The sequence below is a fragment of the Anthonomus grandis genome, chromosome 19, assembly GCF_022605725.1.
Source record: "Anthonomus grandis grandis chromosome 19, icAntGran1.3, whole genome shotgun sequence".
In the NCBI taxonomy this organism is placed as follows: domain Eukaryota; kingdom Metazoa; phylum Arthropoda; class Insecta; order Coleoptera; family Curculionidae; genus Anthonomus; species Anthonomus grandis.
Window position 1 is genome coordinate 9777540 of NC_065564.1, and position 24262 is coordinate 9801801.

General features: G+C 34.0%; 1 protein-coding gene across 2 annotated transcripts in view; it reads right to left on the minus strand.

Annotated features, from left to right (window-relative positions):
* The window catches only part of LOC126747534 (ATP-dependent DNA helicase Q1-like), a 130688-nt gene that overhangs the window by 40184 nt on the left and 66242 nt on the right, over positions 1 to 24262 (minus strand). For both annotated transcript variants that reach the window (XM_050456252.1, XM_050456251.1), the window contains exon 5: positions 12283 to 12499. In XM_050456252.1, coding sequence (XP_050312209.1) covers positions 12283 to 12499 — 217 coding nt within the window. The remainder of the gene's footprint in view (positions 1 to 12282; positions 12500 to 24262) is intronic.

A 24262-nucleotide genomic window follows, 5' to 3' on the forward strand; every position in this document is an offset into this window, starting at 1 on the left:
GGGCAGACTCTTGCCAATGTTCGTAAGGAGTTTGAAAATAGGCTTTTTTATTGTCTTGCTAATAACGGCGCGCATTTTGAATATTTAATAAAATAAATTTGTTAAACTAATTAAATTTGTTTTTCTACCCTACCGATTTACACTTTAAATGCTTCTTGGTCAATCAATTTAATTTTTTTTTACAACCATTGATAGCATAATGAATGCCCTTTAAAATAATGTATCACACCATGGGGTAGCCATTTGACATACCAAAGTTTAGCGTAAATAAAATATTCATTATTTCTAGACATTTTCGCTAACTATTTGCCCTCACATTTCCCGATTTAATTTTTTTTTGGTACCGTTGAATAGAGAATTTTACGCTCCTTACTATGATGTATCACACGATGGGGTTTCCCATTTGACATATTAAAGTGAGGTTAGCTGAAGAGTTTAAAGTTATTAAGGGTGGATCGTTTTGAAATGAAAGCACTGTATATAAAATGTAATGTCATAACTATAAATACCTATTAAAATTTAAAATAATCGAATTATTAGTAGAAGTCACTAAACTTGATTTTTTATATTTGACCTAAGATTTTTTTAAATATATCTAAAACTATTTTGAATGAAATTAAACAAAGCTAAGAAATACTCCCACCGCTATGCTTAAAACAAGGAAAGGACCTCTTAAAAACTATAAGAACTTATAATTTCGTCAAAACTCTAAACACGCATCAAATTGTAGAATAATTGGACAACTAGAACTTATACTTAAAATTCACTTTGTATATTTGAATAAAGAGTAGCCATTTTGAATGCGCCATATTGACTTTTCTAAATCTAATTAAAAATTCAGATTTCTAATTCTCAAAAACCGCTATAAGTATACCAATTTTTAAAAAAATCGAACAAAGTTAAGAAATACCTCCCACCCCTACCCTTAAAATGAATAGAGGGGGAAACTCAAAAACATCAAAATATTGCATTATCATCGTAACCCTAAACACTTACCAAATTTCAAAATAATTGGTCAAAGGTACAAGTTAGTTAAAATCGAATTCTTAGATTTATTACATACATATATATTGTAAAATTCTAATTATTGATTAGTCTGCACCTTAAAAAAATTATGCAAATTATAAAGACGGACCTGGATGGCAAATTTTTACATATGGAAAGATTCTCTAATAATGTTTTTATCAACTAAAATATAATTTACAGTAAAATCTAGTAAAACTTTTTTGCTATTAAAAAGAAAATAAAATTATATATAGTTTAAATATATTTTCGGACTTCTCTATTTTTCAAAATAATTTATAATAGATAACTCCGTCAAAGACAAAAAGTAAATATTTTTAAATACTTACGTATACCTGCTGAAAAGATTCTAAAACTTATTACACTTTACTATATTAAATTTGTAATTTAAAATTGTATAGTAATATCTGCAATAAAACATGAATATTTAATAGAAGACTTGTAGGGACGCCACTGGCAGAGAAAAATTTTTTTGCACATCAAAAAATGCGTCTTGATGTATAGAATACATGTACCAAATTTCATAAAAATGTCTACAATATTGTTTAAATTATTATTAAAAAACTGATTTTTTTTGAAAACTTTAACACCCTCTCGACGTTTTGGACATATGTTCATATGAACTTTTTTCTTAGAATGGGTCCAGGAATCACCCCTTTAAATATTAGCACGTCTTTAAGTAACACCATGTATATGTAAATTTTGATAATATAAAGTTTATTTAGCTTGGTGTCCATAATCATATAACATAATACCATCAATTTCATAGTTTTTCCCCAGTGCATTAAATATTATTATTTAAGCCAAACAATAAAGTTATTATTAAATCGTGCTCCGTCTTCCACTACAGTTTCAATCAGAGGAAACTCGTAAAAAATAGGTCTTTTTTACCCAAATACCCCTTAATATTTTTCGCTAGTTCACAGTCAGCACGGATCTCGGTGGCCTGCCTTTGAACTCAAAACATCAAAGAGGAGCGAACCAACTTATATTTTATTCTCTGAACTTTGGTTTGGGACGCTTCGTATTCCCTAGAGGAGGAAATTGTCATGCGAACTCGATAACTTGGACTAGAGATAACTTGGATGATTCACAGCATAAGAAGTGGTCTTTAGGTTTACAGGCGCGCAAGTGCTGCTGTGCTCTAATACTATTCAATAACATATTTTCAGCGTTAAATTGATAAGAACCGCGGTTACTGTTTTGGTTGACAACTTTGACAGGTAAGTGTGGCGTATTGTTCCCCCACCACTTAAAAATTCTGATCTAAAGAAACAGTCGTTGAAATGAATTGGTGATTAGGAATCAAAGAATTTATGTTTTTGTTTTTCTTTTCTGTTTGATTAAAAAATGAAGTCGATTTTTTTTTTATTTTCCAGAGCCTTAGCCACTCTTTTCTCTCGAATAAACTATTGTGCTTTTATTGGATGTAAAATAAACTATGTTTAATAGTCATGTCAATTTCCATGGATTAAGCCATAAACACCTTATTGCCGGAATGAATTTTAAATGTTCTTTCCTTTAATTTAACTTTTTTTACTAAGTAACGTATTAATACTTAAAATAATTGAAAAGAATATGAAATATGTATGCGTAATAAATACAGGATTTTTCAGAACTATGGGATCAAACTTCTAGGGGTTGTTCAGTGCAACAGTAGAATCCATTTGAGTATAGGAACCCATGTCTAGAAATGTGTCACTACGCCTGTTTAGAATACTCAGACTCAAAAAAACTCAGGAATCTCCAAAACACGTTTGTTTAATTTCTCAAGACACACAGCTCTCTCCCCACATCATGGCGGCCTGTGGACTGTCATACCACACGGTAAAATAAATATTAGCCATCTAGCGGCGCAGCGCCAAGGCATGATTCACCAAAATATGTACAAAGATGGTAAATACAACATATTAAAGAAATATGGATTTATATAGATTATAAATCTTTAAATCTAAGAAGACAAAAGGAATGTAAACATGCCCCCCACCTTGAAGGGCTTAACCTTCAAAAGAAAATTTAAACATTGACTTAAATCAACATAGTATCCTTAGTTAGTATAGACCTAGCACACTAATTAAATAAAGCATACTTAAAACTAAGAACTCTTAATAAGTAAGTTAGGTTTAGTTTAGTTCAGTTTATCAACCACTAAATCCAGTCTATAGCACAAGTACACATCTGGTCTATAGTTTAACTCGTATCACTTGGTTTTGGAGTCTCACATGATTCCATTGGTAGAGGGCAAATTTTGGAAAACGAACGTTTCACAATTCCCTTAGAGGTCTGGATGGAGGCTACTCTTGCTACCCTATCTTGGCCTGGTTGAACAGAGAGAATTCTTCCCATACTCCATTGTAAGGGTGGTCGCTTATCATCTTTTAAGACAACCAGGGCTCCAGGTTGAAGAACATTGTTATGAATTTGCCACTTAGTTCGAACCTGAAGTTCACTCACGTACTCTAGGGACCATCTCGACCAAAAATGCTGCTTTAGCTGCTGCAAACGTTGAAAGTGGGAAAGTCTGGACTCCTTAACATCCTCTAGGTCTGGCTCTGGTAGGGAAGTAAGGGGTCGCCCAATTAGGAAATGTGAGGGGGTCAATGCGGTATAATCATTAGGATCTGGAGAGACTGGGGTAAGAGGACGAGAGTTTAAGATAGCTTCTATTTCTGTCAAAACTGTAACTAACTCCTCATAAGTTAATAAAGCATTTCCTAGAACCCTCTTTAAATGTGTTTTGCATGACTTTACGCCGGCCTCCCAAATACCCCCGAAATGAGGTGACATACTAGGAATAAAATGCCAAGTTATCCCCTGATTTGCAACTGACTCGGATAAATTCACCTCATCCCTCCTTAAAAACTTACCAAACTCTTCAAGCTCATTTCGAGCTCCCACAAAATTGGTTCCGTTATCGGAATAAACATTCAATGGTTTTCCTCTTCGTGCAATAAATCTTCTAAATGAGGCTAGAAAGGCCTCTGTTGTCAGTTCAGTAACTACCTCTATATGTAGTGCCTTTGTGGAAAAACAAACAAAAATACAAATATAACACTTAACTCTTTTGCATCCCCTTCCCTTTTTATCCTTCATAAATAAAGGTCCTGCATAATCTACACCGACATTATAAAAGGGAGGAGCAGGGGTTACCCTAGTTTGAGGCAAAACACCCATAACAGGATTTTTAGAGGTCGGGTTGGTTCTGAAACACCTTATACATTTGTGTACAGTATTACGAGCTAAATTTCTTCCCCGAAGTGGCCAATACATTTCTCTAATTGAGGAAAGAAGAAGTTGAGCGCCCGCATGATGTAATCTAATGTGTTCATGCTGGAAAATAAGATTAGTAAAGGGATGTTCACCAGGAAGAATTGCTGGATATTTCTTTTCAAATTGAAATTCTGAAAGTTGTAACCTTCCCCCCACCCTCAAAATACCCTCGCAATCCAGAAAGGGGTTAAGTTTTAACAAATTTCCTTTACCCGCTAAAAATTTGGACTTATTTAACTCATTTATTTCAGCAGCAAAGGCTTCCTGTTGTGTTAGCTTTACCAGCACAGTTAAAGCATAGTTTAACTCAGGAACAGTAAGAGGACCAGCAATCTTTGACCTCTGACGACACTTTGCAATAAATCGCAGGCAGTAAGCCATTACTCTTTTTATCTTAGATAACTGCGAAAATCTTGGAAATGGAAATAGGGCCCCAAACTCGATCTTAAAGACACTAATTTGTTTTTTCAAATCTGGTAAATTAATTTGAGGTTGAAAATCAGATTTGGGCCACGAACACTGAGGGAAAGAGAGCCATGGCGGGCCATTCCACCACAGATCTGAACTCTGAATTTGACTAGGATAAACACCTCTGGACAATAGGTCTGCTGGATTGCTCGCACTACGGATATGACGCCAATCAGATGATGAAGTAAGTGCCTGGATTTGAGTCACTCTGTTGCCAACAAAGGTTTGTAATGTATTAGGAGGAGTATGAATCCAACTTAGAGCTACAGTTGAGTCGCTCCACAGAAAACATGAGTTGACAGTGACTGTAAGAGTGGAACGCACCTTTTCCACTAACCTCGCTAGAAGGAGTGCGGCACAAAGTTCCAATCTTGGAATTGTAACAACCTTGAGTGGTGCCACCTTAGTCTTACCACAAACTAAATGCACACTTATCATACCACAATTATCTACACTCCTTATAAAAACACAAGCCCCATAGGCTTCAGTACTAGCATCTGAGAAGCCATGGATTTGAATCTCAATACAATGGGTACCCAATATATGCCTGGGAACCTTCAATTCATTTAACACTAATAACTCAGATTTAAATTTGTTCCACTTAGAGGCCAACTCCAAAGGCAAAGCATCATCCCAACCTAACTTTAGCAACCACAATCTCTGCATTATAATTTTTGCGATTATAAGACATGGACTAACAAGTCCAAGAGGATCAAACAGTTTTGCAATCACAGAAAGTACTGTTCTCTTGGTTAAATGTTTTGATACATCACTGACATCAATTTGATACATTAAAAAATCTTGTTCACATGACCAATACAATCCAAGAGTTTTTGTTTGACCTCTTTCACCAAATAACACTGTAGATGTAGATGAGCTTGTCTTCACATGATCTAAGATCTCTTGACTATTAGAAGCCCACTTTTGAAGTTCAAAACCTGCAGATTTTAAATCTGATCCTTATGAATCAAAATCTGGCGGTACATCTTGACCACATCTGCTCCAATCACCACCTTATATTGCCGAAATCTCAAAATAATTGACAACAAATCGTCCTGAATAACAGGGCCCACGCATTGAATGTCATTTAAGGACACCCCGGTATCGGATGGAGCTGAACCATCAAACACCACTCTTAGTTTGGTGGTTTGACTCTTCTCATTTAAGACTCCGTGATGAGGGAAATAGTAAGCAACTTTGGATTCGTCTGGCTTTGCACATTCGGTCATATGAGACAAAGAGTGATATTCACTAATAAACTCAACATATTTTGACTTAAATACAGAATTTTTATTAAGCTTAGATTCCAGAGAATGAAACCTTTTAATAGCATTTTGTTTTGAATCTCCAAGGCACTCAGGCGATTTTTTAAAAGGAATATGTACAACAAATCTGCCTTCCTCATTACGAGTTGTAGTTTGACTAAAGATTTCCTCACATAATTTTTCTTCTTCAGAAAGAAGGGGTTTTGAACTTAAACCCTCTTCAATCTCCCAAAACTTGCAAATCTGCTCTTGAAGGTCCAAGTTGGTCGTCAAATTACACTGATACCTTGGCACAGAGAGATTAGATTGAAATTCACCCCCTACAATCCAACCTAGTTGGGTTTTCTGCAATGTTGGCATGTTTTTACCTAAATGTACTTGGCCTATGCATAATAGATTTAGATAAATACTCGCACCGATTAGAAGATCAATTTCACCTGGCCTGTTGAACTCTGGATCTGCTAAACATAAATTTTTTGGTATATTCCAAGAAGATGTATTAATCTTACAAGGAGGATGTGTACCACTAATTTTAGGAATTATGATACAAGGAAGACTCATCGAATATCGATTAATACAAGATTGGATAGTTATTTGACATCTATGTTTTAACTGCGACACCTTTTGACCAACTCCTGTTATGAGAGATGACAACTCAATTTGTTCAAGACCTAGTCTCTCACAACACCCCTGTGTGATCAAATGAGTCTGGCTACCACTATCCAGTAAAGCTCTGCACACTTGAGGAACTCCGGATGAGTCAATAACCTTCACTAAAGCTGTTTGCAACAAGACATTTGAATAAAAATTACTTACACCACTAGATAGACTAACAGCCACATTATTGCCCTCATTCTGCTCTGGCTCATTATTTAAAACCTGTGTTTCTTGTTGAAGTCTATTAAAATGTAATAGAGTGTGATGTTTTAGCTTGCACCTCTTGCAGGAATAATTAGATTTACAAAATCTACTGCCATGCCCCTCTTTTAGACAGTTAAAACACAATTTCAAACCTTGCACCCTTTCTACTCTCGACTGCACTGCCAGTTTAATAAATTCAGGGCAATTATGAATTGAATGCGACTTCTTACAAAAGGCACAAATACTATTTTGTGTTGACACTGTATGAGAGTTATAAGAATAATTATTATTAGCTCGATTACCCTTATTTCCCCCTTTACCATAACCACTCTCCTCTAACCCCACATGTTTTCTACTCTTAGAAATTTCCAAATTTTGCAAAAGATCAGCTTTTCTCTTTAAAAACTCTAAAAACTCACTCAAAGAAGGAAACTCAGAATTTTGACCCAATACCTCTGTATCAGTTACCTGACGTAATGATTTTAAATCGGAACAAATTACTTTTCTTTCTTCCCACTCACGCTCTGTCTTTTTGTCCAATTTAGAACTAAGAATAAAAATTAAAAGCGTATCCCAAAACTCTGTGGGTTGGTTTAAGGTTTTTAAACTTTGAATGTGTTTTGATACTGCATCAACCATTTTTTGTAACTCAAAACAAGACTCAGAACATAAATTAGGTATATTAAGCAAAGACTTTATGTGATTTTGCACTAAAATACTTTTATTATTGTACCTATTGCACAACATATCCCATGCTATCTGATAATTACTTTCAGTAGTCTCAACCCCACGAATCACCTGAGCCGCCCCACCCTCTAGGGATGCTCGAAGGTAGTGAAATTTTTGCACATTATTTAATGACTCATTCGAATTAATTAATGACTCAAACAGATCTCGAAACTCAAGCCAATTTTTATAATCACCTGAAAATTTATTAAGATTTATTGCTGGAAGTTTCAAACCCATTGAATGCATTTGTGCACTCTGCACATAATTACCTCGAGAACTTGAAGGGTTTTGCACACTCTCATTGACTGAACTATTACTTTCCCCAGAATTAACAGCACTATAGTATTCATCTAAAATCTTTTTTCCCTGTGCATTTAACTTATAATAATTGTCTTCAAATGATGTACGCTCCTGCAATTGCTCCTCAGTAGACTCTGACAACATCTCAATTTCACTCTGTACATCATCAAATTGAGAGAGTAAATCGGAGAATTTATTTAACCTATTTTCTAGCTCTAAAATAATATGCTTATCGGTATTTTCAGGTTCTACACTTAAAATGCATTGTTTTACGGTCTCAAAATAATTTTTAAATATTGTTTGCTTACTTTTAATAATACCTCTTTTTTTTGTCAACGCTTTAAGTTCCTCCGCCATCTTGAAAATATGAGGAAACAAAATAAATATTTTTTATTTTATTTTATTTATTTGAAAACACCACAAATTAAACAGAAGCTAACAGTTTACTCAATAAAGGAAAGGAAACATTGGAAAGGACTTACTCTGGCTTCCCTGATGTTTGCTCCCGGACTATAAGAATTCTTCACTTTCACACTTTAATGGCTGCTGTTGAACACCGCTCGTCGAAGTCGATTGAAGACTTACACAGAAATTTCTGCTCAATTTCCGAAATAAGGTTTTCACGAATACTACATCTTGTAGCTTACTCAATTACCCATAGGTTAAGGTATATCACGGTGAGAAGGACCATGTTTAGAATACTCAGACTCAAAAAAACTCAGGAATCTCCAAAACACGTTTGTTTAATTTCTCAAGACACACAGCTCTCTCCCCACATCATGGCGGCCTGTGGACTGTCATACCACACGGTAAAATAAATATTAGCCATCTAGCGGCGCAGCGCCAAGGCATGATTCACCAAAATATGTACAAAGATGGTAAATACAACATATTAAAGAAATATGGATTTATATAGATTATAAATCTTTAAATCTAAGAAGACAAAAGGAATGTAAACAACGCCACTACGGTCCTAAGACGCCTTTAAATTTAGAAAAATTATAAATTACCTAAATAGGATCTGATGCATTTATTTTTACCTTTTGTATAATATGAACCATCACAACAATTGTTCAAAACATCTTCCTCCAACCTTAATACACCGATTTAATCGCCGCACATGATTTCGGCGGACTACACCAAAAATTTGATCCTCGTTTTGAATGATTTCAAATGCTGCTGTTATTCGTCCAATTAAGTCTAGCTCTGATTCTACTGGAGTTTCGTAGACTAAATACTGAACATGTCCCCACAAAAAAAAGCAAGCGACGTTAAATCGGGTGACCTAGGAGGCCAAGAAACTGCTCCACCGCTGGCAATCCAACGGTGCCCAAACCGCTGAGCCAAATACTCGCGTACTTGTACAGCAAAGTGAGGCGGCGCTCCATCATGCTAAAACCACATTTGCTGTCTAACGTTTAGTGGAACATTTTCAAGGAGTTCTGGGAGAACTTCCTTCAAGAAACGCAGATAAATAGGTCCTGTTAACCGTTCCGGTAAAAGGTATAGCCCAATTAAATAATCATCAACAATGCCTGCCCATACGTTGACAGACCAACGATTCTGTTGTTTTCTTGGAAAAATTGCATAAGGATTTTCTTCGTCCCAAACATGGCTATTCCTACTATTAAAAATACTGTCTCTTGTGAAAGAGGCTTCATCGGTCCAAAATTGAACTCTAGGATGATCGGCTGCAGTCATACCTTGAACTTTCTGGAAATGATAAGGATGGAGCTGTTGCTCGTGTAGTACCCGCCAGACAGAAGCGTTACTCGTATTCATATTCTTAGCGACGTCACGTGTGCTATTTGATGGTTCATCGGCAACTCGCTGAACTGTTTTTACGGTTCGAGCAACACCAGTATCATGCATCTTGGTCTTAAACATGCCTGTCTCAGCGAGCCGCCGATGAACCGCAATAAACTTTTTGTATCCAGGATGCTGTCGTTCGGGATAACGTTCATGATACAACCGCGATGCTGCTCGTGCATTGCAGTTTGTTGCTCCGTATGCCAAATGCATATCCGCCAATTCTTGATTGGTAAAGTTTTCCATTAGCAATAAATGTTTAAAAATTGTAAGCTATAAAATTTTTAAACATGACATTGAGAATTGACACTGATAAGCGTTGATTTTAAACAATTGTTGTTATGCTATTATGTACAAAAGGTAAAAATAAATGCAGCAGATCTTATTTAGGTAATTAAATTTTTTTCTAAATTTAAACGCATCTTAGGGCCGTAGTGGCGTAGTGACACATTTCCGGACATGGGTTCCTATACTCAAATAGATTCTACTGTTGCACTGAACAACCCCTAGAAGTTTGATCCCATAGTTCTGAAACACCCTGTATAACGTAATATAAAATTTCTAAAATAGGTACCATCAACAAAACAAAGGTAAGAACACAAACTCACGGTCTCATCAAATCCATATATTTTTTTTAAAAGCTACACGTGTTTCGCTCCTATCCATTCCCCATGTTTGATCATGTTACTTGGTGGCCAATGGGTTAGACGCGCGCCTGTGAATCTAAAGGTTGCTGGATCGTTCCCCACTGGTGACATTTTACATTTTTACTTTTTTATTTTTTTAAGCATACATTTTTATCTATGGTGGGAATTGTTAACTTAAACTAGCTTTTCTTTTGTTGTCAGTTGTAATGTGATCTGTGTAGGTCTGGGTAATGAGTTTTATAAGCGTCTTTTTGTGAAAAATATCTTAATGTATTTTTTAGGCCTGATGATGCTCCGATGGGAGCGAAACACGTGTAGCTTTAAAAAAAAAAACAAAAAAATTATATGGATTTGATGAGACCGTGACTTTGTGTTCTTACCTTTGTTTTGTTTTCGTTTGGTCTCTTAGAGAAAAATGGATGATACGTTTCTATAGGTACCATCAAGCAAATTGCTTGTTGTTTCCAGGTCCTCAACCTTAACGACTACTTGTTTTCCTTGATAATTTAAAACTAATTGGTACTTATTTTTCTTAACTTATAAAGGTTGCACACCATATCGTGATCTTCAATCAATTTTTTACAATCTAAGTATAGCCTTCTTCTGGACTGTATAACCGAAAGAGTAACCCAAGTCCAAAACCGGGTAATAATTGTTAAATACCAAACGCCTAACAGCTGATCCGTGACGTCACAGTTTCCCCTATTTTGGTTAAATCCAGAATCGCAGAAACGCATTGGTAAATACCAACTAAGAACCGTTCCACGCTGAAAATCGGCTAATGTTGTTCTCTGGAGAAAAGCATGGATTATTATTTTTACAAGTAAACCTTTTGCCGTTATCACTAAAGGATACCGATATGCCGATAAGCAAAATTATATTAGATTGTCTCGTCTTGATTCAAGATATGCATGGCATCTGCAATTATTTACATACTCCCGTTGCTCGATTCCCAGTTCGCTAGTATGAAAGTGACCTGTATTTTAAAGGGACATAAGAAATGAATTTCAAACTTACGATATTTAATTAAGTACTTCATGTTTGTGCATAGTGTGTAGTAGTGGAAAAGTATAGTAATCGGGAAAGAGTATATAAAACTGAGCTTCGTAATATTTCAAACTTCAAATCTTCAAAACTTTTTTATTTGTTTTCAAGATACAGATTTATAGTTACAACATAATAATAATAATAATAATAATAATAAAAATATGACAAATAAGGACCACCTCGCGATTATATAACCGATCCACAAGACTCATTTGAATACAAGCTTGTGTGAATTAGCCCTCCTTTCTATAATACTTTACAAGTAATATAGAGGTATAGTTCAAATATAAAATATTAAAACCAGGTTAACGCATAAATCAAAATGAAATTAAATATAATTCTGACATATATAAGTGTAAGTTAAAAAGAAAACTTATACATCCTAAAGGTAAGAGGCGCGAAAGAGGGCAAGAAATAAAGAAAAAAGTGCGCAAAAGGAAAGAAAAGAACACCGAGAACCAAGCAAAAACAAAGTACTGAAATGTAAATTTCAATTGTTAGTGGAAACTTAAGATATGCATAAGACAGGCGAACATTAACAACAACAAAAAATATATAATGTAAAAAATGATTTAAATTATGAGGAGCTTTTTTAAACCACTAAAGCATATGCACTACAAATATATCAACATGCTTAAAATAAATAAATTTAAATTATCTCCTTTGCTCCAGAAGACGCGATTTAATAAAGTTCTTGTAAAGGTTAGGCGACATTTGTTTTACATCATGTGGAAGACTATTCCACATCTGTATTGCATTATATTTATGTGATCGAATATTAAAATCAGCTTTATTTCTAGTAGAGTGATATTTGATGAAATTCTTGAGATATAAGTAATATTTAATGAAAATTATAAACTTACTCAAATGTTTCAATACAATACTGCAACGTATCCATAATACTATTTTCGTCTTTTTTATTCCCTGCTATGGCAAAATTTCTCAACCAGTCCGAGAGATTGTACATCAGAATGCAATCGGCTCGACTGCCGTCTCTGCCCGCTCTTCCACTTTCTTGGTAAAATCCTTCTAGACTCCTTGGTGCTGAGTAATGGATGACAAACTTTACGTCCGGTTTATCTACGACCAAATATACAAACTGAAATTGTGACTGTTTTAGTATTTAATGACTCCAAGACAAAATTATTTCTTTTAATACATTTTTTGTTCTGGTTACAATTAATTAAAAAAAAAACACATAAGTTAAGATCATGGCACGTGCTGTGCCATACGCATCCTCTGAATTATTTTCACTAGCAAAGGGATATTGGACAGAAATATGTATTAATAACATAATCTTTTTAAAATAGACATTTTATCTATACAGGGTGTCCCAGATGAAATGATATGGGGATTTCGTAAACGGTAAGACATATAGTTTCGGTTAAATGGGGAAGAACTTGTACTATGCCAAGCCCAATCAGATGCGATATTAACATCCATAATATCTACAGAGGTTTTCAAAATCTAGCGCTAAATCTAAAAATTAGATTTTTATAAGACCTGCTATATCGTCGCCATTTTGAGTCCGATTAATAAAATTTGGTAGCTTTGGGTTATCTACTATAACCAATCGATTAACGTTAACGATATTTTCCTAGACATATTAGATTTTTTGCAACCATGGCCAACTTTGTTACTTCCTATGGACGCCATATTAGATTTCTACGTCATTAACTAGCACGTCAAAGACCTTTTCAACTATGTATAGAACCCTATCTTGATATGGCGGAAAACATAAATTTATTAAAATATATATAAATTTATTCAAAAAAGCATTTTTTCACTTAGTTGGATGGGAACGCAAATCGACGTGTTCAAGGCAGAATGGCACAAGCGCCAAAAATTCAAAAATCGGTTATTTACATCAAATTAAAGCGGCTTTCATTCCGCATCTCTTAACGTTTGAGACTTATGCCACAAAAAATCCGTTCGGTTGTGAAATGCTTTTAAAATTTGCACAAACGCCAAGAGTTCCCCCCACCCACTTTTGTTTGGCATAAGCGCCAGACGGTCATAAGCTTTACACAGGTGCCTGCGTGCGTGTTTATCGGCAGTTTTTGTGAGCTAAAGGTAGATTTAAATTGTTTTTTAAGCAAAAGGATTTGACAGACTAGTAGATAAATCTAATTATAATAACAATTATATCTGCCTAATCACTCAAATCTGATTTTAAAAATGTGCCGTTTATGCCAATTTGCATGCAGTACTTTTTGTTTGGCACAAGCGACATTACACCTATGCTATTTAATGCAAATGATTTAATGCTTTTTTCGCCTTAAAAGGTTTTGTCCTAGAAGTTTTCGGCATTTAATGTATATAAATTACCAAAAAGATTAATTTTTAACTAATGGTGTTTTAGTTTCTTGCTACAATCATGTAATATTGTGTATTTTATAAATGGCGCTTATGCCTTTTATGCTATATTAATTTTTAGAAATGTATCTTTAGACTTTCCATTAGACTTTCTTACTGTTGATAAAAGTTTAAGTGATACTATACCTAGTATAAACAGTTAAAGCAATATTAATGCCACAACCAGTGCCAGAATTGAGACTGATTTTACTACAGATTCTGATGAAGACTATGAAATTAAGGAAAATACGAGCAGTTCCGAAAATGAAGAAGAAGTCTTTAAAAAACCTAATAAGAAAAGAAGAGTCCAATATTTTCCACATGAAAATGAGAAGTGACGAAGTGAAGAAAATAGCAGTGACTTTCAGAAAGAAATAAATGAAGGCGATCCAGCTATTTCAATAAAGATTAAGAACTCAGTCAGCAAACGAGAGGAACGCAAGAAACAAAAAGATTTGGGATTGAAATACTTAAGCACTTCAGGAAAATTAATTTGTGAAAAAAAAATGAAGGAAAACCTGTGCAGAAATAAAAATAGCAAAAATGATTGTACTTTATTTTCTGAAGAAGAAAGAAAATCTATATTTGATTTTTTTTGGGGCTTGGCAAGTAGTGATAAGCAGAAACGATTTATAAGTGATTGTACTTCGGTTTGTTAAATTAAGAGACGGCGTAAATCAAAAAATTTAAAAAATAGAAAAATGACAGTGGAATATAGTATACTAAAAAATAGTATACCAACACGCGTTTGTATGCAGTTTTTACTTGCAACTTTATCTGTGACCGTGCGATTATTGAGAACTGTTTTAAATAATAAGGAGTATGAAAAATGTCCACAGCCTGATCAGCGAGGAATCCGTGTACCGTCTAACAAGACTAAAACCGAACTTGTTCAACACTTTAAGGAATTTGTTAATTCTTTGCCAGTGGTGCCCTCGCATTATTGCCGAAGTTCATCTTCAAAAACATATCTTCCTGCTAATATAAAAAGCTATAATAACCTTTACAAAATGTATGTTTTTACTGAACAAAAAAATAATCGCCAGTTTTTAAAAAAGAAAATTACAACATTGGAATTCACGTCCCAAAAAAAGATAAATGCCTAAAATGCGAGAGATTTAAGAATCTAAGCGAGGAGTTAAAGACTGAAGCAGAGACCAAAAATTATAAGGAGCATATCGAGGAAAAGGATACAATTAAGCAAACTTTCCTAGAGGAACAAAAAATGTCAGGTGAAGAAAGCTCATATTTAGTAGTAAGTTTTGATCTCCAGAAGGTATTAGCTACTACTCATTGGGATAATATGCTGTTAGGTTTTTCCCGAAAATATGCAGTTTATAACTTGTCTGTTTATGAATCGACTACAAAAAAAGGCTATTGTTACTTATGGGAAGAAAAAGATGCAAAAAGGGGTAGTAACGAAATTTGCTCAAACATGTTACACTATTTAAAATATGTAGATAGCACTGCTAAATATAAAAATATATCAATGTACTGCGACAATTGCTAATAAAAATTGGTTTTTATTTTTAATGATTCGATATTTTTTAAATCATTCTATTACCGTCGAAGAAGTGTCTCTTACTTATTTCATTGCAGGCCACACTTACATGCCTGTAGATTCAATACATGCAGTCATTGAAAAGAATATAAAAAATAAAATAGTACAAGCGCCATCTGAATGGCCCACTATCATTCGTAATGCCAGAAATAATCCAGAACCTTATATAATTATCAAGCCAAAATTCTCTGATTTGCTGGACTTTAAAAGCATTAATTTTGAAAAAGCAAGTAAACTAAAAATATCGGAAATTAAAAAAGCAGTTTTTTCTAAAAATGATTATAATGCTAGGGTTTTTTACTCTTTTAAAGAAAACAAAGAAGAACTAGTCTTTTTGAAATTAAAATCAGGTATTCTTAAGGCAGCCTATAAGGAGGAAATACCAATTAATTTAAAAAGACATAATGATTTAAAAAAATCTGCACTGAGTTAGTTATAAGGCCTGAGTATCACTCAGGCCTTATAATATTTATTTAATATTTATTTACCGTATTTAACCTTAAAATGTTCTGGATCAGTACCTGATGTACTTAATGAGACTGACATTGATGATGAATAAGATTAAATATTCATCGTATTCATCATCAATGTCATCTATTCATTTATTATTAACGTACATAATATCTAATAGCTACTCAATTTTTCTACTTAATGTATAGGAAAAAAAATTGTTTTTATATTTTAAGAATTTGTTTATTTTTTTAACTAGTCAATTAGATTTTACGTGCATTACAAAATACGAGTATTATTATTATATAAGATTAACTAATCTGTTTTCATTTTTCATAATACCTACTTAGGTATATTACCATTTTTTTAAGAATTTTTTTTAACTAGTCCATTGTAAAATACGAGTATTATTATTATTAAACTATGTATGTATATAAACCAAATTATTTAAAAAAAAAAAAACAGTTTTTTTTTAAATTTTTTATAAGAAATACTTGTAATTATGTTACAATTTTTAAAATAAATATGTATTTTATGATACAACAATGTTCTTTTATAAATTATATTCAAAAGTAATTGGCATAAAAACAAAAAAAAATTGTTTTAAAAAGTGATTTGGCACATCTCCAGATAAGCGCCAATTTACACACCCATTAACAGACATGTTTTGGCACAAGCGACTATTTCATTTTGGCATAAACACCATAGGTCAATAACGTTTGGCATAAACGCCAAAAAATCCTAATTTTTAAGATTACAGCTTTACTTATCAACTTAAGACAAAAAAAATGTATAAAAAAAATTAAGAACAAAAAATCCTTTTTTTTAGTAACAAACATAATGCTTCAAAAAAAATAAATACGAATGTTACACGGTTTTTTGTGTCTCCTGAAAAATTTGTAATTTGGCGTTTGTGTCGTTCTGCCTTAAACACGTCGAAATGTCGGGATTGTTGTCATGGCGATGTCATCGTTCTGTCAATATTTTTTAACTTTTAAAATAATTGTAATATTTTTAAAGTTATTAATCATTGTAATAGGTTTGACATTTTGAATAATTATTTTTTTGTTTATTTTATTAAGATTTATGTTAATCAAGTGTTTTGAAATTGTTTACGCATTTCGTAAACAATTTCGTTTTTCTGATAAACTCTCTTTACTCAACAATAAGTTTAAGATGGAGAGATTTAAAAATCGAGAAAAGGTAGATTTATATGATATATTCTAACGCAGAAATGTACATACAGGGTGGCCAAATTCGAGGATGACCATTGGGATCTCGGAAACAGTAAGAGTTACGGTCAGTTAAATGGAGGCAAAGTTGCGCAATTTGGAGCTTAATAAAATGACGTTTAAAAAATTTTAAAATTCCGGTTACTTCCGGAGATATCCAAAAAAAAACGAAATTTGTCAAAATCGTTTTTATCCTACCGAGTTTATCTAAGGAGATATCGGAAAACTAAAAACAATTTTTCATTGCCACTTTTTATGCTCTACAACAGGACGCAAAAAATATATAAAATCAATTTATTTGGAAATTCCATTGATATATCTTTCTCTCTTGCACTCATGGAGTTCTTATGGAAAGTACTAGAAGGTGTAATCGGACATGCAAGTGCGATACCTCATTTTAAAGGCAATTAAAAATACTTTTTAAAAATGAAAAAATCCATTATGGCGCCCATAAGAAAAAATAAAGTTAATGATGATCGCAAAAAAACAAAACATCGGATTAATTTTTTTGCGTCATGTTGTAGGACATAAAAAGGGGCAATGAAAAACTGTTTTTAGTTTTCCAATGTCTCTTTAAATAAAGTCGGTAGAATTTGATAAGAGAATTTATAATTTCGATTTTGACAATTTTCGATTTTTTTAGGATAACTCCGGAAGTATTTACCCGACCCTGTAACTCTTACGGTTTCCGAGATTCCAATGGTCACCCTCGAATTTGGGACACCCTATACAATGAGCGTCTTTTTAGAAAGATGACAACCAGGTTTAGAAACTTTCAGTAGATTACGAGGTAATTTATTGAAGTATGATTCATTTAACAATCTCAAGAGAAACAGAAATAATGACAAAAATTTTAAAAAATTTGTACTGGAAAATCCGCGCACATCGCTTCGGAATATCGAAGCTAATGTGGAATTATCTAGATAGCATGAGCACATTAGTCAGGGACTTCGAGAAGGAGACTCAAACAGACGATCAGTATTTTGCAACTGGTTCTTCAGAAAATGCTAGGAATCTCCTATATTTCCTTTAAAAGTGTTGTGGTCGGACGAAAGGAAGTTTAGAAATTGTGGTCTTTAATAGACAATAATATTTATTAGGCCGATAGGAAAATGAATTGAGAAATCGCGAAGTACAGCATCAAACAAGATGAGGATTAAATGTTTGGATAGGTATTTTAAATCAACATGTTTTTTTTTTAATTTTTAATGACAACCTAACTGGACCAAGGTACTTAGAAATACTTGAAAATTACGTAGATTCCAGTTTAGAAGAGTTGCCTCTTTATGACGTAGCCAACATGTGGTTTCAACAAGATGGCGCTCCTGTATAGGAAATCGAGGTCCTATTGCGTAGCCTGCACGCTCACCTGATTTGACGCCTCTTGATTTCTGTGTATGGTGATATCCAAAAAATAAAGTGTTAAATAAGAATTAAAAAAAAAAATTAACCAATTATAATTAATTTGAGTTGCCAATTGTTAAATTGTTAAATGTATAAAGAAATAATAATTAATAATTTATTATATTTTACTTTAATACTTTAATTTATAATTTATCCAATACTTTATTTATACTTTAAAACTTTATCTTATTTACCTGGATTAAATGAAATTTGAATGGACGGATGGGTAATAATAGGAAGGAAAAAGGAGAGTAAAGATATGGGAAGTAAGGGTTAGAAAATGGGTACAAGGGAACCAATGGAAGGAGGGAGACTTACTATAGACTATAGAGGCGACGGCTCAGGGGATCTTCTCAAAGGGAAGCCGACTAGCACTATCCACTTTGGTAGGGTGGCGTGATTCCACAAGAGTTCAATAAAATATAAGCGCCACCTGTTTTATCGCAGATGGATAAGAAAATCCCGATAACCAAGAAAACAGCTAAAATTACTAAAAGCACTATACCTATAAACCTGAAAGAAAATCTCACAAGGAAGAACAGACAGGGAGATTTATAAATACAATTAATTATATTGACCCTTAATATTATGTACAAGTGTTATGGTGTAATTAATAAATTAACAATAAAATAAATATTAACCCTTTACTTTGGCTATTAAATTATATGCTATTAAATTACAGCTTTAATGTGAGAGCACCTTAAAACTCATGGTCTCACACCAAAAGTCGCTTGTCTAACTTAGAAAGTTAGGTTATCTTTCAAAAATCAAAATAAACATAAAAGAAAAGCTTTAGTTCTAAGATATCTTTAAGTGAATCTATATTAAAAGAAAAGTTAATAATCAAACTTATTACTTTAAAAACAAGTTATGTTGCCCTTCCTGAATATAGTGTCTATATCAAGGCTAAAACATCATATTATGTTGTTTGTGGCTAAAAGTTCGCGTGAGTACTTTCGAAATAGGCCTATTTATCCAGTTTACAAGGGGATCTGTACGGTCTATTTCAATAAATTTACTAATAATATGCACCTAGTTATTATGAAACTATTCAAAACAACAGTGTAGTAGTGAAATCTAATAATAAGAGTGATAACAATGTCATTTTGAGGTTAGTACTTAGTATAATATACTACAGTAAGGCTAATAAATGTTGATGGGACTTAGGTTTACTAAATTAACCCTCTAGCCAGCAGACCCGCCTTAAGGCAGGCTTTATCAAAATCTCATTTAGAGATGCATTTTAAATTTTTTGGCCATATAGCGGCAATCCCGCCTTTGGGGTGGAATTTGTTTCGTGTCTGACGTACTTAGAACGGCTATTGGTTCCCGTGTTTTTTCAGTAGAGTCAGTCGCGTATGTGCCGCCTTAGTAAATTTACAGAATAATATTTCGCTATAAATGATATTTTCTGTGCTATAAAATAAATACATGTAGCGATCTGTTCAAGCCAAAAAATTTACAGGTGAGTTTATGTATGTTATATTTCTTAGCTATGCATTGAAAAAAAAAGTAGTTCATGTGTTTTTGCTATAAATCACTCATAACCTCAACCTGCCTAAAGGCGGATCGACCGGTTTGTGTGAAAATTATCTCATTCATACGAAATATTTATTTTCTTACTATTTTTGTTTTTTGTGATTAGATATGACATCAAACAAGAAAGGACAGCCCGGGAAGGATCCCCGAGAGCCTGAATTATATGACTTATCTCAAGTGACTTCGGACGAAATGTTTGAACTTTTGGACAATGTAGATATAGGACCTGACACCGATATTGAAGATGGGCTGGAAGACGATTTTGACGATGATGATAGTCTTGCTGACCCAGATTTTTGTCTTGAAGATGAAATAAATCAATGCAACGATTTAACTTCTGAATCTTCTACGCCTGGCGACCAATTGTTGACATTAGATATTGAAACACCTGATACCTCACAGCCATCGACATCAGGAAATTATTCAACTGAATCACAAAAAATTTTTGTTGTTGCAAGAGTTTTATCCCCGTTGACTTCAGGTGAACCATCTACTTCATTTCAACGACAGCAAAAACGACCACGTTCTCCTACCTGCCTTAAGACTGCAATAATTATTCCTTTGCATAAGGGAGGAGATAAACAACAAGCTTCAAACTATCGCCCAATCGCACTCCTTCCCACTTTATCAAAGATCATTGAACGATTGGTTAAAAAAAGGCTCTTATCGTTTCTGTTTAAATATAAAATTCTTACTCCTCACCAATTTGGATTCTTGAGTAACAAGTGCACAAATGATGCTATGTTTTCTCTCTTTAATAGTGTTTACACCAGTATAAATAATAATCATTCAACAGCAACAATTTTTTGTGATTTCTCCAAGGCTTTTGATTGTGTAAACCATAACATCTTAATTGACAAATTGAATCACTATGGGTTCAGAGGAACGCCCCTTGAGTGGTTTAAATCTTATCTCAGTTACAGAAATCAGCTTGTAAAGGTATACGACGAAGTCTTCTTGCCAACCAATAGAATGTGGGGTACCTCAAGGTTCAGTCCTGGGCCCTATTTTGTTTCTGATTTTTGTAAATGACATGGCCAATCTTAACATCAGTGGCAAAATCTGTCTTTTTGCTGACCATACTAGCTTTACATGGATCAATCCGGATGCTAGGGCACTACATGCTACTATTTCTAATTACCATTAAATCGTGGTGCGATTCTAATCTTCTGTGCCTAAATGTCTCAAAAACTAAAGTCTTATCATATAAAACTACTATCCAACCCTTTGTACTTTACAACACCAGTTTGGACGTTGTTGAATCTGTGAAGTTCTTGGGACTTAATGTTGACTACTCCCTAAAATGGGACTTGCATATTGATGCCTTATATAAAAAATTAAGTTCAGCATGTTTTGCCTTAAGATCAGTTTCCAGGGAATTAAGTTTTCAAACATCAAGAACAGTTTATTATGCCCTTTTTGAGTCACATCTACGTTACGCCCTTCCATTCTGGGGCACATGCGGTGTGACTCAATTTGAGCGCATCTTTAAACTCCAAAAGAGAGCAGTTCGGTATCTGCTTGGACTTAATAGCCAGAGCTCACTGTCAAGAAATCTTTAAAAAATACAAGATACTTACTCTTCCCTCTTTATTCATATTGGAATCTATTTGCTTAGTACGCAAACATAAGTCAGAAATGCCAAGTAGGCCGTCTCACAATTATTCACTTCGCAACGCAGTGCATGATCTTTATCTGCAAGCCCCTCGGTCCGAGTTAGTAAAAAGCTCTATTCTATACAGAGCCAAAAAGATGCATAATCATTTTGCCTTTGGAAATTAAATCAATTACTTCTTTTCCTCGATTTCATAATGCTTTGAAGGCGTACTTTCTGGAAAAAGCCTTGTACGCAGTGGAGGATTTTTTTCTAGGATAACTTTTTGGGTATCACACTGGCTCTTTTTATGTCTTAAAATAGAGAATATATTAGTTTTTTTTTTCTTTAGTAAATGAATTGCTCTTTCATTTTGTATTTAATTAATTTACTGTTATTGACTATTGTGTTTATTTTTATTGACATTTTATACATCATGATGTATATTGACCAGGTACATTGTTTTTGTACAGTTTTGCATGTAATTATTTTGTTCGTATATTTTATTTTTATTTTTATTTTGTGTGTTTTGTTTTTATATGTTTTTTGTTATTAGCTTTGTCTACAAAATTTTGTAATTTTTTGACAATAAAGCATATGATTGATTGATTGATTGATTCCTCTGCCAGAATTTGAAGATGGGGCTGATGTTTCCGAGCCTAACACAGGTGGGTTTACGGGAAACCTAAGTGCACTTTTAGCACAGTCAAAAGAATGCAAAGAAATAATTTGGCGTAAACAGCATTTGCAGCTGCATAAAAATGAAGTGGTATTCCGTGGAAGCACAGAGCTTCCACTACACTTTCAGGATTTAAAACTCCATATCAATGCTTCGCCTATTTTTTTACACAAGAGTTTCTTGAAAATATTGCAGAACAAACTAATTTATATGCTCGACAGTACGACATCAAGACAACATTTGTTACCAATGCTGCTGAGATCCGGAAGTACATTGGCATCTTGATATTTATGTCGATATATCGTTATCCAAATGCGACAGAATACTGGGGTCGTTATTCATTTGAACCAGTTCGTACAGCAATGACATCCAAACGATTCTTTATGATTCGTAAGTATCTTCACTTCAACGATAAATCAAAAGAAAAAAAATAGGATCAACCTGGATTTGATCCATTATATAAAGTCCAACCGATAGTGAAACATTTAAATGAACGATTTCAAACAGTTCCAAAGTTACCTCGTTTATGCGTAGATGAGCAAATGTGCGGGACTAAAATGAAACGCAGTTCATTGCGACAATACATGCCACAAAGCCCCATAAATGGGGGTTCAAACTATCTGTTCTATGTGACAGCAATGGTTATTCTTACGCCTTCGAAATCTTTACTGGCGCAGGGAGCAATGTTATTTGGCCAATACGCCTAATCTGGGAGCAGCAGCAAATGTTGTCGTCCGGCTATCTCAAACAATACCTGACTTTGTCAATCATATTTTATATTTTGACAATTTTTATATGACACTGCCACTACTTATTTATCTTAGAAGCCGAGGCATTTATTCATTGGGGACAATTCGTTCTGGTGGTATTCCTAATTGTAAATTGCCTAGTGAAAAAGATAAACAGCTTGCTACAGCAGATAAGGGATTTTCTGTTGAGTATGTGGGAAATGCGCGTGGTGTAGATTTAACAACTGTATTGTGGAAGGACAACAAAAATGTGCGTTTGGCTTCTACATACGTCGGGGTACTACCCTTTAAAAGTGCTCTCCAAGATAAACAACCATCAAAGGCAACAAGATATGATCGGTCTGCAAAAAAGTACGTGCAAATTGAATGCCCCGCCATCATACGTGAATATAATTATCACATGGGCGGAGTTGATCTAATGGATGGATTACTTGGAAGGTACCATATTCGCCTAAAGACTAGCAAGTGGACATTGCGTCTATTTTATCATTTTATTGACATGGCTATGGTCAACGCATATCTGCTACACAAACGGATTCATAAAGAATCGCCGCCTTTACCAGTGTTTCGAGCACAACTAGCTGCCGTACTATGCGTTAACGAAGCTGTCAGAAAACGTCCTGGCAGGCCTTCATCTGCTTCGAAGCAGGAAGAAATGCAACCTGCAAAAAAATCTAAGACATATATCCCCGAGCCAGATATCCGACTTGATGGTTTGAACCACATGCCCGACCTTTTGGATAGATCCGGTAAGAGGATGTGTAAAAACAAAGGATGTAAAGCTGAAACTCAGTTCTTTTGCACTAAATGCAATTTAAATTTGTGCCTTTCCTCAACTAAAAAGTGTTTTCAAGAGTTTTATACACAATAAAGCATGACACTAATCTTATTTTTTTGTATTGAGGCACAAAATATACATTTCAAGTTTAATTTCGCTTTTTTTACCCTGACTATTTTTGTCCCTTTAGTCGGCAGGTCTGCCTTAAGACTGGGGGAGGTTTTTTCATCCCCAAAGCTTTAAAGGTTTATGATAAACTTTTTTTAAGCCTCGAATTCATTTTTATGTTATGAATTTACCCGCCTATGATTTTTTTTCATAAAATAAAAATTGGCCCTTTAGAGGGTTAACGAAAAACACAAAGTCACGGTCTCACAACATGTAATTAAACGGGCTACACGTGTTTCGCTCTAGTTAGAGCATCATTAGGCCTATTTTGTTTAAGTAGTATTTTTATTTTAGGCCTGATGATGCTCTAACTAGAGCGAAACACGTGTAGCCC